At 37.0% G+C, this 12,643-nt stretch overlaps 2 protein-coding genes across 2 annotated transcripts; both read right to left on the bottom strand.

Annotated features, from left to right (window-relative positions):
• Nucleotides 1-337: 337 nt before the first annotated feature.
• Nucleotides 338-5,944, bottom strand: LOC110782157 (uncharacterized). Its single transcript, XM_021986269.2, has 2 exons — nucleotides 4,604-5,944; nucleotides 338-905 (listed from the first exon to the last, which is right to left on the bottom strand). Exons 1-2 carry the CDS (start codon nucleotides 5,824-5,826, stop codon nucleotides 899-901), a joined length of 1,230 nt encoding a protein of 409 aa, XP_021841961.2. The 5' UTR covers nucleotides 5,827-5,944; the 3' UTR covers nucleotides 338-898.
• A 1,923-nt stretch (nucleotides 5,945-7,867) lies between these two features.
• On the bottom strand, nucleotides 7,868-12,607 carry LOC110782158 (prefoldin subunit 5). The gene is made up of 4 exons (XM_021986271.2): nucleotides 12,345-12,607; nucleotides 12,138-12,241; nucleotides 11,554-11,631; nucleotides 7,868-8,163 (listed from the first exon to the last, which is right to left on the bottom strand). The coding sequence occupies exons 1-4, from the start codon at nucleotides 12,541-12,543 to the stop codon at nucleotides 8,080-8,082; spliced, it is 465 nt and encodes a 154-aa protein (XP_021841963.2). The 5' UTR covers nucleotides 12,544-12,607; the 3' UTR covers nucleotides 7,868-8,079.
• Between the last annotated feature and the right edge of the window lie 36 nt (nucleotides 12,608-12,643).

Genomic DNA, 12,643 nt, shown 5'->3' with positions numbered 1-12,643 from the left:
ACTTGTTAAGGGTTTAGCAGAGTTGAAAATTTATTAGGTGTATTCGGATGTACCGTGCACATAAGGGTATTTTTATGTCCATTGATACCCCTACCACATTTTCTCCTCATGACGTAAGGAAAAAATATGAGAAGATGCATTGTGCATCCGGGTGCATGTAATATGCTCTATAGCAGAGCAAGGATTCATGCTCTAACATCGTGGTGAGTTGTGAAAAGGGAACTGGGTTCGATTCTCGTTACACCTACTTTGGGAGGATTTCCCTTATACCTCCATCCCAAATTTGGTATTCGAATAACTTAATAACCTGCCCAAAAACAACATCGAAAAAAACATATACTCCGTAGTCCGTACAATCTTTATTAGCATTTCAAAAACTATCAACATCTCAATAGGAGAACATTACCACTGTTAACTAATCACAGGAGCATCTAATTTTACAATCTTCCTAGCCAGAGATGAAACCAGAAACTAACATCATGAGCCGGCAATCAACAAATACTGTGAACTTGAGTGCAGCCACCAATCGCATGTTTACTTATCCATATAGTTCGGGGTACTCGTGTGAAGGTGTCCCAAATACTCGAAAGCTTTGAGGATGATAAACACTATCACTATTACCCAACAAAAAGTCGTTATTTTACTTATCGGCCTTTAGTCTTATGTTATCTCGGGATAACAAGCTCACACGGGCATCATTATGCATGTACAAACTACAAAATGTTCGAATAATGGAGTAGCTAAATTGGAAATAATTTGTATCAAATAAACAAAGAGAATATACTACCCGAAGCATTATTCTCCATTCCAATCAGCTGGGTCATTCTCGAGTTAACATTCATACATGTGTGGCAGGCCATCTATTTGCTGAAGGTCTAAATCAAACAGGTGCAACACCTCATTCCCTGAACAAACAAGAAAACAAATATCAGCATTTGGGATATATTGTAATTAGACTTAGACCCATCAACTAAATGTGGGCAACAGTAGCAGTCTTTAAGTCTAAGAATTTCCCAGCTAAAAATGAGTTTTTTCTTTTTTGTTAATTCATGTTCAACATTTTATTTTAATCTAGGCAGAATCACACAATTGTATCGGAGGAGAAAATCTGAAGAAACAGAGATGGGAGTTAAAGAAGTACTATGTTACTAACGACGATTGACCAATAAAAAACCGTATAATGTCATTTCTCAACACGTGTACATGTGGTAGCATCAAGATTACTATGAGGTTAAAAAAATTACAATTAAGTGTCAAACAATATCTCTAGCAACATAGGTTAACCAGAGGACCTCAATAAGAACATAATAAAATCAACTTGAATAATGTTCACAAATCACAATATTCCAGCAGTCCCCTATTTGTTTCAACCAGAAATATTACTTGTATATCTAAACCTTATCGCCAATAGTAAGAAGAATGCTACTGATTTAACATTTCTACGAAGTAAGCTCAACAGCTACATGGGAAGATGAAACTGGAAACTAGTAAGAAGAAGTATATGGAGGCATGAAAGATGCACCTGCCATCACTCACTGTTAAATTCAAATGGTTCCCAGAAAGTGGAACAGCAAAACCCACAAATGGTACAGTTTTCTTTTCTTTTTTTGACTAAGAAAGAATGATATACCTGTATTAATCAACCAAGAAAAAGTTTAGAGCAAAAGGACAAGGTATCCTCAACAAATCATGCAAAATAGTATATGTACATTATTAACATTCCTAGTTTTTTTTCAAGGCAAGGATTTCAGAGTGGATAATTGGAATATTGGATATACTTAAAGGTTCCGACTGTTTTGACGGAAAACATTTTCTAGTAAATTATTTTCCTATTTTTATTTGTTTGTTTTATTAATTAGTCGTAAACAATTTCCCCGAAGGTGGAAAACATTTTGTAACTTTCCTTTTGTAAGGAAGGAATGCACATTTTCCTCTCTACCCCCTTATATCTCTTTTTCTCTCCTCCCATTCATTCTCTCCTTTCCACTTCTATCTCCATTTTCCAACTTTTCTTGCAATGAAACAAACAAAGGAAAACTGTTTTAACTGTTTTTGCCCTTGAAAATTGTGAGAATCATTTTCCATTTAAATGTCTTCCGTTAAAATAAACGAAGCTCTAGAGTCCAGATCAAGTATCTCCTAAAGATACTTTTGGTTATGACAAGTGTTACGAGTCTACCCTACCCTCCAGGCTGTAAGATACAGATGATGAAGTAAGTACTCAGTTTAAACAAACTATTGTCTTCACCAGAAAACTTGGGCCAAAAATTCAGGATAACTCTCAAGCACATGGGAAGGTGTACTTTGCTTGACCAGGTCTGATCAGCTTGAAATGACTGCAGTGTGTAGCACTATTTGACAATGTAACTAACTACAGGTTCCAGCTAACAGCACATAATACGTTACGGACTTACGGACAATGTGACAATTGGAAACTTCAAATACTTCCCATCAGTCAATCACACATTAAGCTATCTAGATTTCAAGATATCTGAAGGTAGAAGAAAACAACAAAATCAAAATTAGGTTTTGCTTTTCTTATGACAATAAATATGATCCTACAAAGTCATGCAAATCATGAGGAAATATTCATATAAATGCTGAGCGGAACAAAGGTCATAGTTCCGTTTCCCAATTGAACATTTTGATACCATAACCAAAATCTCCCAAAGAACGTCTCCGTCTCCGGTATCAAGATCTGCTATTTTACCTTCCTGCTCAATTGGTCTTAAAGCTAGTTTTTTTTTTTTTTTTTTAACTCTAGCAAGAATCATCTAAACTCATATTAGCAAGCTATACATATTCTAAAGTACAACGCCTTAAACAGGACTCCCACCTAACACCAAGTCGCCATGTGGGGTTTAGGGTTAACTATTCCTAAAAAAATCCCAAACAAAAGGCATGCATCCCTATGTGAAAAGTGCTATGGGCTGCTTTTTCGGCACAGTTTTGGCCTTCAGCTGTGGGGAAGATTACCCATTGCAATTACAAGGAGGCTCTTTTGGACATACCCCAACAATTGCAAAGAGGAAGTTAACCCAAACTATATGTGCATTCTTTCAATGACACATGACAACAAGTCATGATTCTGTCCATTTGTTTGACATGAGCTACTCCAGAAATGAATGATGAATTGCAAATTGATCTGTGTATGGCCATCGTTCTCCAAAGTACAATTCCAAGTTATAATCTTTACCAGTAGTTTCTACAGAGGCAATATCGTGCACATTGGGCCCTAATTCCATTAGTACAGGCCTACAGCACACACCTCTCTTTCTAAATGGACATATACTCATACCCCTTCAACAAGAGGAGGGGAATATGCAAGCCAGGATGTAAATGTATTCACGAGGTTAAGCTATTACGATTTCAGCTCATAAAGTAACAAGGGAAAACAAGAACAAAGCCTACGACTGGCTCAAAAAGGAAAAAAGAAAAAAAAAACTATAGAGGGAAAAACAACGTACTACAAATGCAACTCCACATAAAAGGAACTCCTAAGGCTACAAAAAGTGTCATCTTTCTAGTTGATCACTTAAAACTCCAAGCTTTATGGCCTTTACCCAACCAACCAGACAAAAACCGAAGGAAAAGAATTTCCAAATTGGTAGAACTCGGCCCCTTGTCTCAGAGAAGACACAAGAAGAATAGATATAGCTTTTACTGTATTTTAAAATCTCAACCACTACTTTTACCGAACACCCATACTAGTTACCCACTACTTTGACAGTGTTACTCGCTACTTCAACAGTTACCCGCTACTCAACCGCTAAAAACTACCCGCTACCGCTAGTTTTTCCAAACAGGGCCTTGACAAAGGAACCAAAATCTGCTTTCAATAACAGTCTACATCTTGCAGAAGCAGTAAAAACAGCCCTATCGACAGCTTCATCGATGACACAGATTATCTGCTTCAATCATCCATACAAAAGTATTTTCCATCCAAAGTATTTTCAGTTTATCATTAACATCCTTATTCTAGATGCAACTCATGCAAGCATATCAAGGGAAAGTAAAATGTATACAACACTTCCTTCCATTGTAACAAATGTTACCCTTTTCAGTCAACCACCACTTTGTTAACATGGAAATGTTCACAGGTAGATAACTTGACACTACTCGAAATACATGTTCTAGCACTCAATAAAATACACGGTTTCTTCAATGATCCAACAATCAGTCCTAAACAAAGACAGCAAGTGGGTGCAAGTCACAATCTCATACCCGCAATTGATATGTCATATGACACTTGTATATATCCAACTCAAAGCCCAGCCTAAATTTAATGTGCCAGTAGCCCAAGCGCCAAAAGAAACTATTGACTTAAAAAGCCCAAATGTGCAGCAGATATCCAACCAACTATTGATTTGGACACTTATTTATACAAAAACCACAGAGAAAAACTAGGCACAAGCTCAGATAATTCAAACTCTATCAGCCTCTAAAGCTAAACACTTATGATTAACAAGTAAAACCACAACTTGTAAAAATACAAACACACACACACACAATAACAGAGCTACAGAAGTTAAATACTTCATATAATTGTGATCACAATTCAGAAAAAATAATCTCAGGGTAGGGAGTAACAAAAAAGCCATACCAAGGAATGATAGAGCCGAAGAGGAAATGCTGAACCACGGGCACCTTCTCGAGTACCTCAGCACGGTACATCTTAAGCATACCACTATTAACCTTATTCCAATTAGGCACCCCACTAATATCATCCAACATTGGTGAATGCTCAGCAAACGGCCCCTTCTTCACCTTCTTAATAAAGGTGATACACGATAGGTACAGATACTCTTTCGAGAAATTCTCAAGAATGTCGTCGTTATGTATCGATTTCGGCTTCATATACTTATGATCAATGAGCTGAGCAGCCCCAAACACAAAGGGCAAGAAGTGGTAATCATCAAGACCCCAAACACCATGAGAACCAGCAGGTTCAAGGCAATAAACAAGCTGCAATTTCCTCATCAAATCCAAATACTTAACAAAAACCCTAGAAACAACAGCTTGGTAATCTTCCTCGTGAATTAAACCTAACCTAGCTAAGCAATACAACCACGCAGCGAAATTTGTTTCGTGTCCAGTACCATAATCAATCCTAGATGCATTACCGAAGCTATCAAGTAAATAAGGAACGAGTTCGATTGAAGAATCCCTAATATCGGGTTGATCAAGGGGTAAAATATCATTCATAAATATATGAGAATGTTCAGTCATTCTCTCATGCCAAACCCTAAAAGCGGGATTCCCATACCTGGCGGATTGCACGGCGGGGGGAATCTCGTCGACCCAGGAGCTGAAAGTGTCGAGAACGGCTATGATCTTGGAAAGTGTATGGGAAACGGGGCAAGGATCGGAGATCTTGTGGCCGCGGATGGAATAAGAAAGGAAAGCGACGAAAGAGAGGAATGATTTACCGGAGTTGGACTCGACGAAACGGGAGGCGTCGGAAGGGGAGGTGATGCGTTTGATAGGGGTGATGAAGTGGTAAGGAGGGGAGAGGGGTGGAACCGGGTGAGGTTGTGGGACAGGGGTGAGAATGATGGATTGTTGAGTGCGGGAGGCGGTTTCCGGGGGTAGGTTAACGGCGGGTAGACGGATGGGGATGTATGCTGGGAGGGAGGTGAGGTCGGGTGGTGGCGGTGGTGGGAGATTGGTGGGGGCACCGCATTTGAAGCAAGGGGGTGTGGCGAGGTGTGGTGGTGGTGTTGGGACTCGTGACGGTGAGGACGAGTTTGTGTTGGATGTGGGGTTGCAGTGGTGAGAAGGTGGTGGTGGTGGTGGTGGTGGTGGTGGTGGTGGTGGTGGTTCCATGTTTTTTTGGGGGGAAAGGTGGTCGGAGGAAGTGAAGAAGGAAGTGGGACGTTTGTTAGAAAACTGAAATGTTCTCTTCTAGGACTAGAGAGGTCACTGCATCAAATTGTTGACTTGTTTGGAGCTCTGTCCGGTCAATTCCCTTGATTAGCAAGGTAAGCGTATTAAGTAGTATTTTTGTAAATAAATTGTTAAAATATACAATCTAAATATTTACATATACAATATCTTTTTATATTAGAATTATTTTTTCTTTTATTTTTAATTTTCTTATAATCTATTATCTATCTATTACTATATACTAAAAGAGACACCAGGAATGACACGTGTCAATTCCGGGTGCGATTTTTTCCCGCCAAAAACCACTTTTCAAAAAATGAGTATCTGTTTTATTTTATTTTTATTCTCCACCTTTTTTTTATAACTATTTATGTATGAAAACAAATTTTAGTTTATAAATTATGGAAATAATAGATACGACGTAATAATAATTATTCTGAATTTGTAATATTTTAGTCAAATCGCTATGTTAATAATGAGAAAATATATTACTTAATATTTTGGTCAAATTATTATAGCAGCATTTTAAATATGCATATTAGATGAATAAATTTTAACGAGTATGTTAAAAATGTTATAACTATGCAGTAGTTTGGGAGATATTCAGTTAAATATTTAGTGAAAAAATATATCAAAATCCGTACGTGCACGGGATATAATCTAGTATCAAATATATTGTACATTGCAATCTTTAGATTGTATATTTTTTCATTATATTTACGAAAATGCCACTTGATATGCTAATTAAGGAGATTGTTTTGAAATTTCTCCCTTGTTTCAGGCTTTGATCCATGATCACGGCAAGAAATAAAACATTCTTTTAGCAACTACAGTACAAAAAATAACTAGTTATTAGGAAAATTACTTTTATATCGACCTAATTGTCATTATATGAGATATCGTTTTAGTAGAGAGGATGTCGTTGCAATACACTATGACACATTGACACTAAATCCTTATGATCATGTCGTTGTTAAAAACAGGTTTCTTAAATGGATGATTTTGCTTAAACAGAGCAGCAGAGTGAGGCCCGATTCGGCATCCTTTTTAGTTTTCTTGAAAAAACGTTGGATATTTGATGCAACATGAGATGGAATGGAGAGCCCAAAGTTGACGCCGCTACCAGGGGCGGATCTTTGTTGTGGCTGGGGAGGGCCTGGCTCTCCGGCCGAAAATTTTTGTAGTGTATTTTTAGTTACGGCCCCCTAACATTTGTGTATAATTGTATAATTACATAATATATTGCTTAATTTTTTCTACCGGCCCCCTCGTAAAATCGTTCAAGGTCCGCCACTGGCCGCTACCATTTGCAACATCGCATAAAAGTTTGTTAGGACCAAGTTAGCTAATACTTAATTCATCCGTTGATGCCTTAAGCATATTTATTGAATTCATGCAGTGTAGTGTAGGATGCTACATGGCACTGTCCAAACTAAATGCGCTAACATAGTCTCGTTTCACTTGTATACCTAGTATAGTAGTATACAAAGTATATCGGTAATTGACATTGTCCATTTTTCCTGATAATTGAATGGTACAACCATTAAGATTAAGATGTCTTTCTCTCGAGTTAATTCCTAATAGTACTTGGTATGTTGTGAAAGTTTGATCAAATTTAATTGCCAAAAAAATAAAAAATAAAAGTTTGATCAAATTTAGAATTTATAGCATCAAAGAAGTAGAAAGAGAGGAATATACATCAAATGTACGATAGACTTGTATAAAACCAAACTTCCTCACCAACCAACTTGCATACACATTTTGCTCTTACAAATATTATACAACATGGAATCACTAGCATTCTTACACCTCCATTGACGAGCCTTGTTTTTGTTATATATGTATGATTTTGCAAAATATATGAAAAAAAGAACCAATTCTATGGAACTAACCAGAGAAAAAGAGAGACATGACCATTAAACAAACCAGAACTGCTCCAAATTCGTTGATGGGAACATTTTTGTTTCTCAGCAAAGTAAACTGGGCAACACAAACAACTCTGATTACGCTTCATATTAGACGAAAGTCAGTGTAGATTACGTTTCATAATTTACCAAAGGCAGCACGCCAGCATATAAGGGGAGAGCTAAATGTACAGTTACACAAACAAAATTGGAAACAAACTATCATTTCTAAAGATCCAGATCCAGATCCATAATCCAGAATTACAAAACTGAGGTTACAAGCAAATTCTCATGAAGTTGGTGCTAGCTGCTTTAACCTGGCCTGTAATACAACTCCGGCTTCATCGGCTATAATCTTCTTCTTTGAAAAAACCTGCATTTTTCCATACAACATATATTTGATTAGCTCCAACTGACTTACTAAGTAATTCTCCCCCTACATTTCCATTAATTTTACGGCCCGTTTGGTAGCCGGTAATAAACGGTGGAAATGGAAATAAATCTAAGTGTAATTTGGCAAGAAAATAGCATCATGATGTCCATGGTAATGAAATTTTGTCTCAAGCTTGGTGTTTTTCTTTATTTGCATTCCCACCTAATACCACTCCCCAAATGGTAATGCGTGGTAATGTAAATTTATAAAGAAAAAGAGATAACTTTGAGTGAACTAGCATTACCATTGGAATGGATATTGATTTTCCTTACAAATTTACATATGAATTCATTCCCATTGACACCATTTATAGCCGGCTACAAAACGAGCCATTAAGGCACAGCACAATTGCAAGACAGCATTATTTGACTTACAATGACACGAATCAAGTGTCAATACGTCACATTGAGGAAAAACAAGATGCAAAAGAAGTCATGAGTAACCAAGGGCAGAAACAAAAGAAAGAGGTAATATAATTGTCAAAAGCCTGCTTGTTTGACATAAACCTTTCAGGAGCAAACTAGCGCCAATCCAAGATGTAATGCTTGACTAGCATCATCAGACGTTGATAACTTTCTCAAACTGTATCCTCTAATGGCATTATAAGTCGTTTTCTACCATACTACTGCTATAATGAAGTTCATTCATTACTACGTAAAACCAAGTATCTCAAAATATACAAGCAGCTACTGTCTGAAACCAAACAAGACAGAATCAGAAAGGCCTGAAAGCGGTATGATAAAATCCGCCTGAATACAACAACCACCACAAAACCAAAGCCTAAAACGATGGGTTCAGCTGCATGAAACAAGAATCTATCACTTATGGTTCATCCACAAAGATCCTATTCTTCCATTCACCTACTATCTTGATAGGTATAAGTATAACCCAATGCTATTTGACTATGTAATGTTGCATGAAAGCCAGATTTAAAGCTCTTAATCACCGATTTGTGATGCAGGTAATGCATAAAAAAATACCCAAACGTAACTCCGAGAAACCTAGACTGCTAGAAAATTTTAAACCATAAATCGTGCTTAAAAATTACCACCTTAGAATAGCTAAAAAACAACTTCCCTCTTGAGAAATCTCCTGCTGCAGAGATAATACAGAATCTATAAGTAGCTTGAAGTTCCTAGCCATGGATGGGTGATATTAGTGGAAAACCACAGTGGCCAACTGGCCAACAGACTATAAGATGTGCTAGCAAAGGATTTTGGACAATAAAAATGATGGAAACACCATATCAATTGATAGTTAGATACTGTCATCTTAAACTGATATGGCTACATACAACTTTGGTGGTCATAGCCCTCATTGCTCATTAACCCTTAGCTGAGGCCTGAGAGTTCCGTTCTCAGGATAACTGTCATCACACTCATGGTGGACTATTTTGTTTGAGTTTAATAAAATTGAATATTTGAAAAACACAGAGATTTACGAATTCCATAAATCCCTTGACAATGCACTGGTCTCACAAGATTTCTAATTGCTAGGTCAACTTCAGAAATTTTCTGTCATTGTATACTAAATATAAGCAAAATCATTTACGGAGCACATCTTTACCGTCAAGGACTTAGAAGCTCATGGTTTATTTGTACCAAGTCAAGGCAAAAAAGCATAGATTGATGCAATTATTTGTCAACTACCATCTGTTTTACAATTTTTTGTCAAGAATTCAAAATTCATCTAAAAAAGAAAATTAAACTTTGAGAATCAACTATATAAAAAAAATTGAGGGTTCACAACTTAAAATCAAATAGCAGAAAATCTTGAATGGAGGTTGCTGGATACAAGGTTTAGTGTTAGTCACTAGTGAGTAGAGAAATGTTGAAGCTGGTGACTAAAGGAGTGCAACTTGTTGATTTGTTGCATTTTGAGGCAATAAATACGGTTCCAAGACTTCCAGAAACTGTCCCTGCGTTGATAATTGATTCTGACTAATCGGACGTGTACGTTTATTGAAAACCTTATTAATTCTTCCATCCAAAGAATAGCATCAAAATTGCAAACAAAAATCACAGGTTCTTAAAGATCTTATGACCTCTCTCTCAAGCAGCACAGCCGTGTCGATGGTGTCATAAGGATTGTACTACATTGTAGTCACTATCGCAATGTAGAAGACTAGTCATTGGCCCTGGCTCCAAGAGGAAACTACTGAAATATACTTCGTACTACTGTATGTGGTGCAAAGCCAAGGCCGATAAAGACATGGAGTTTCACAAGCCAGGATTAAGCAGTATCTGATCAAGTCACTGATAATAGACTAGCTAATTCCTCAGATACAACTTCTAGTATAAGCAGAATAAACCAAGGTTGATCTTGGGTTCCTCACATAATAGACCAGACCTACAAGATCAACAAAGAGACTAAATAACACCTATATAAGCCCAAAAGTTGCTATATTCGACTAGCTGCAATCCAGTAGGTATTAGGTAACTGACGTAACTCATTCGCATTAACCATATCATTGACCACAGTACATTGCATACTTTCTTTGTTCCCCAAATATTGCGCCATTTGGACTTTTACACTATTCACACTATAACCTTTGACTATCTTTGTTAGTTATACGTAAGAAAAAATGAAGTCATGTGGAATCTTGTTAGATTATCGATATACACTCTCTAAATACTTCGTATCATTTTTTTAATAACTTTTACTTATGCATAACTCGAGATATTAAGGAGTGTAAAAGTCAACATGGTGTAGTATTAGAGATGGAGGAAGTATATGATATTTCAAGTAAAAGATGAGAAACAAACTAGGTCATATGACAACTTTCTAAAAACCTAAAATTCATCCGAACATAAAAAGTGTAATGTCTTTACTAACCAGCGCTAGAATGTAGTTGCGTGTCTATGACCCGGCTCTCCAATTCTTACAAATCGCAACTAGTAAGTGGACTGGACATCAATAGGCAACACAAAAGCTTGTGGATTTTCATCAGATTTGGGACTTGAGAGCCAAAGGCCATAATACCAAAAATCAATACAGTACTAAACTAATACTTACAATGTTATGTCAAATGACATGTGAAAGTCCAATTTCCAATAGATAGTTGTCAAATCATTTATAGACAAGTCAGACATACGTCGCATACCACATGGTTTCTTGACTTCCTTCTAACTCAACTACCCACATTCTAAATAATAGTAATTCAGTGTGTATTAAATCACTACAGAAAAAAACGATAAAGAGTACATCAGAAGGGTATGCTACACCTTCCGCAACATAAAACTACAGCACTATTGTCATGATCCCATCAGCCAAACAAGTATTTTTGGGACTTCAACAAAAGGAACTCAGGAAATGATGATTAGTAAATACCTCAACAAGTTGCTCGTAATTAGATTTAAGCAGGTTGATTTTGCGCTGACAATAGTCCTTGCCTTCAACCATTGTTTTCTGATTCATATGCAATACATAAAAAATCAAACCCTTTTGTATCTTGAATGTGAATGAAATGCACAAATTAAATGTTCAGCAGGAAAAATAGTGTACAAATACCAGACCATAGTTTCAATAGTATCTGTTAACGCAATAATATAAAGGCATGGGACTAATCAATTGATGTGAAAAAACAAAGTTATGACTAAGGAGTAGGAGAAACCACCCCTTTATAGTTTATACCTCTTCTAAATAACAGAAATTAGGAACAGGTAGGAAAATGTATGCTCTTATATGAAGAATTGAAGAGTAATCGAAACCATCATCACTAAACTACACATTATAATCAATGCTCATCAAACTACACATCATAGTAAACAATTACAGTTCAGTGACTAAGTTGTAAGTTCTATAATCAGACCCAAGATTGCACATTTGCCTAATTTCAATCAAAAACCCTAACTCAAGCAAATTATAATCACAACAACAGTAACAACAACATGAGAGAGAAACTCAAAACCAACCTCAACGAAATAACCAGTTCCGACATCAACGAGAACCTTATCAGCATCATCAAGAGTTCCAGGGACGTAAAGAGACGCCGTAAGAGGCACCAACATCTTCTTCCCTGCTCAATAACAATAATCAACATCATCAGTTTTCGTCAAAATCAACAAACATGCTTTTGACGCAGTCATTAATGGTCAAAGGAGAGAGAAAGAAGGAGTTGCCTTGAGGTCGGAGAGAGAGGTCTTGGAGTGCAGTGGAAGCGAGTTCAAGACGAGAGGTAGCAGTGCGGATGTTGGTGAGACTGTCTTGTAGAAGGTTGAGTTCTAGATCTGATTGTTCTTTCACCATTTTGAGCTGTTCGACGCTCATTTTCTCCATCTCCGCCGCTCGTGCCGCCGCTCCTCCTCCCTTGTTCGCCATTGTTGATTGGTTGTGTTTGATTTTCTCTCTCCTCTTTTTTCACCTTCGATTTTCCATTACTCTTCACCTTTCTTATTTGCTGATTAACTTCAAAACTCTA

This window comes from Spinacia oleracea, chromosome 2, assembly GCF_020520425.1.
Source record: "Spinacia oleracea cultivar Varoflay chromosome 2, BTI_SOV_V1, whole genome shotgun sequence".
In the NCBI taxonomy this organism is placed as follows: Eukaryota; Viridiplantae; Streptophyta; class Magnoliopsida; order Caryophyllales; family Amaranthaceae; genus Spinacia; species Spinacia oleracea.
The sequence above is the reverse complement of the archived record's forward strand: the minus strand, read 5'-3'. Positions and strand labels throughout refer to the sequence as shown.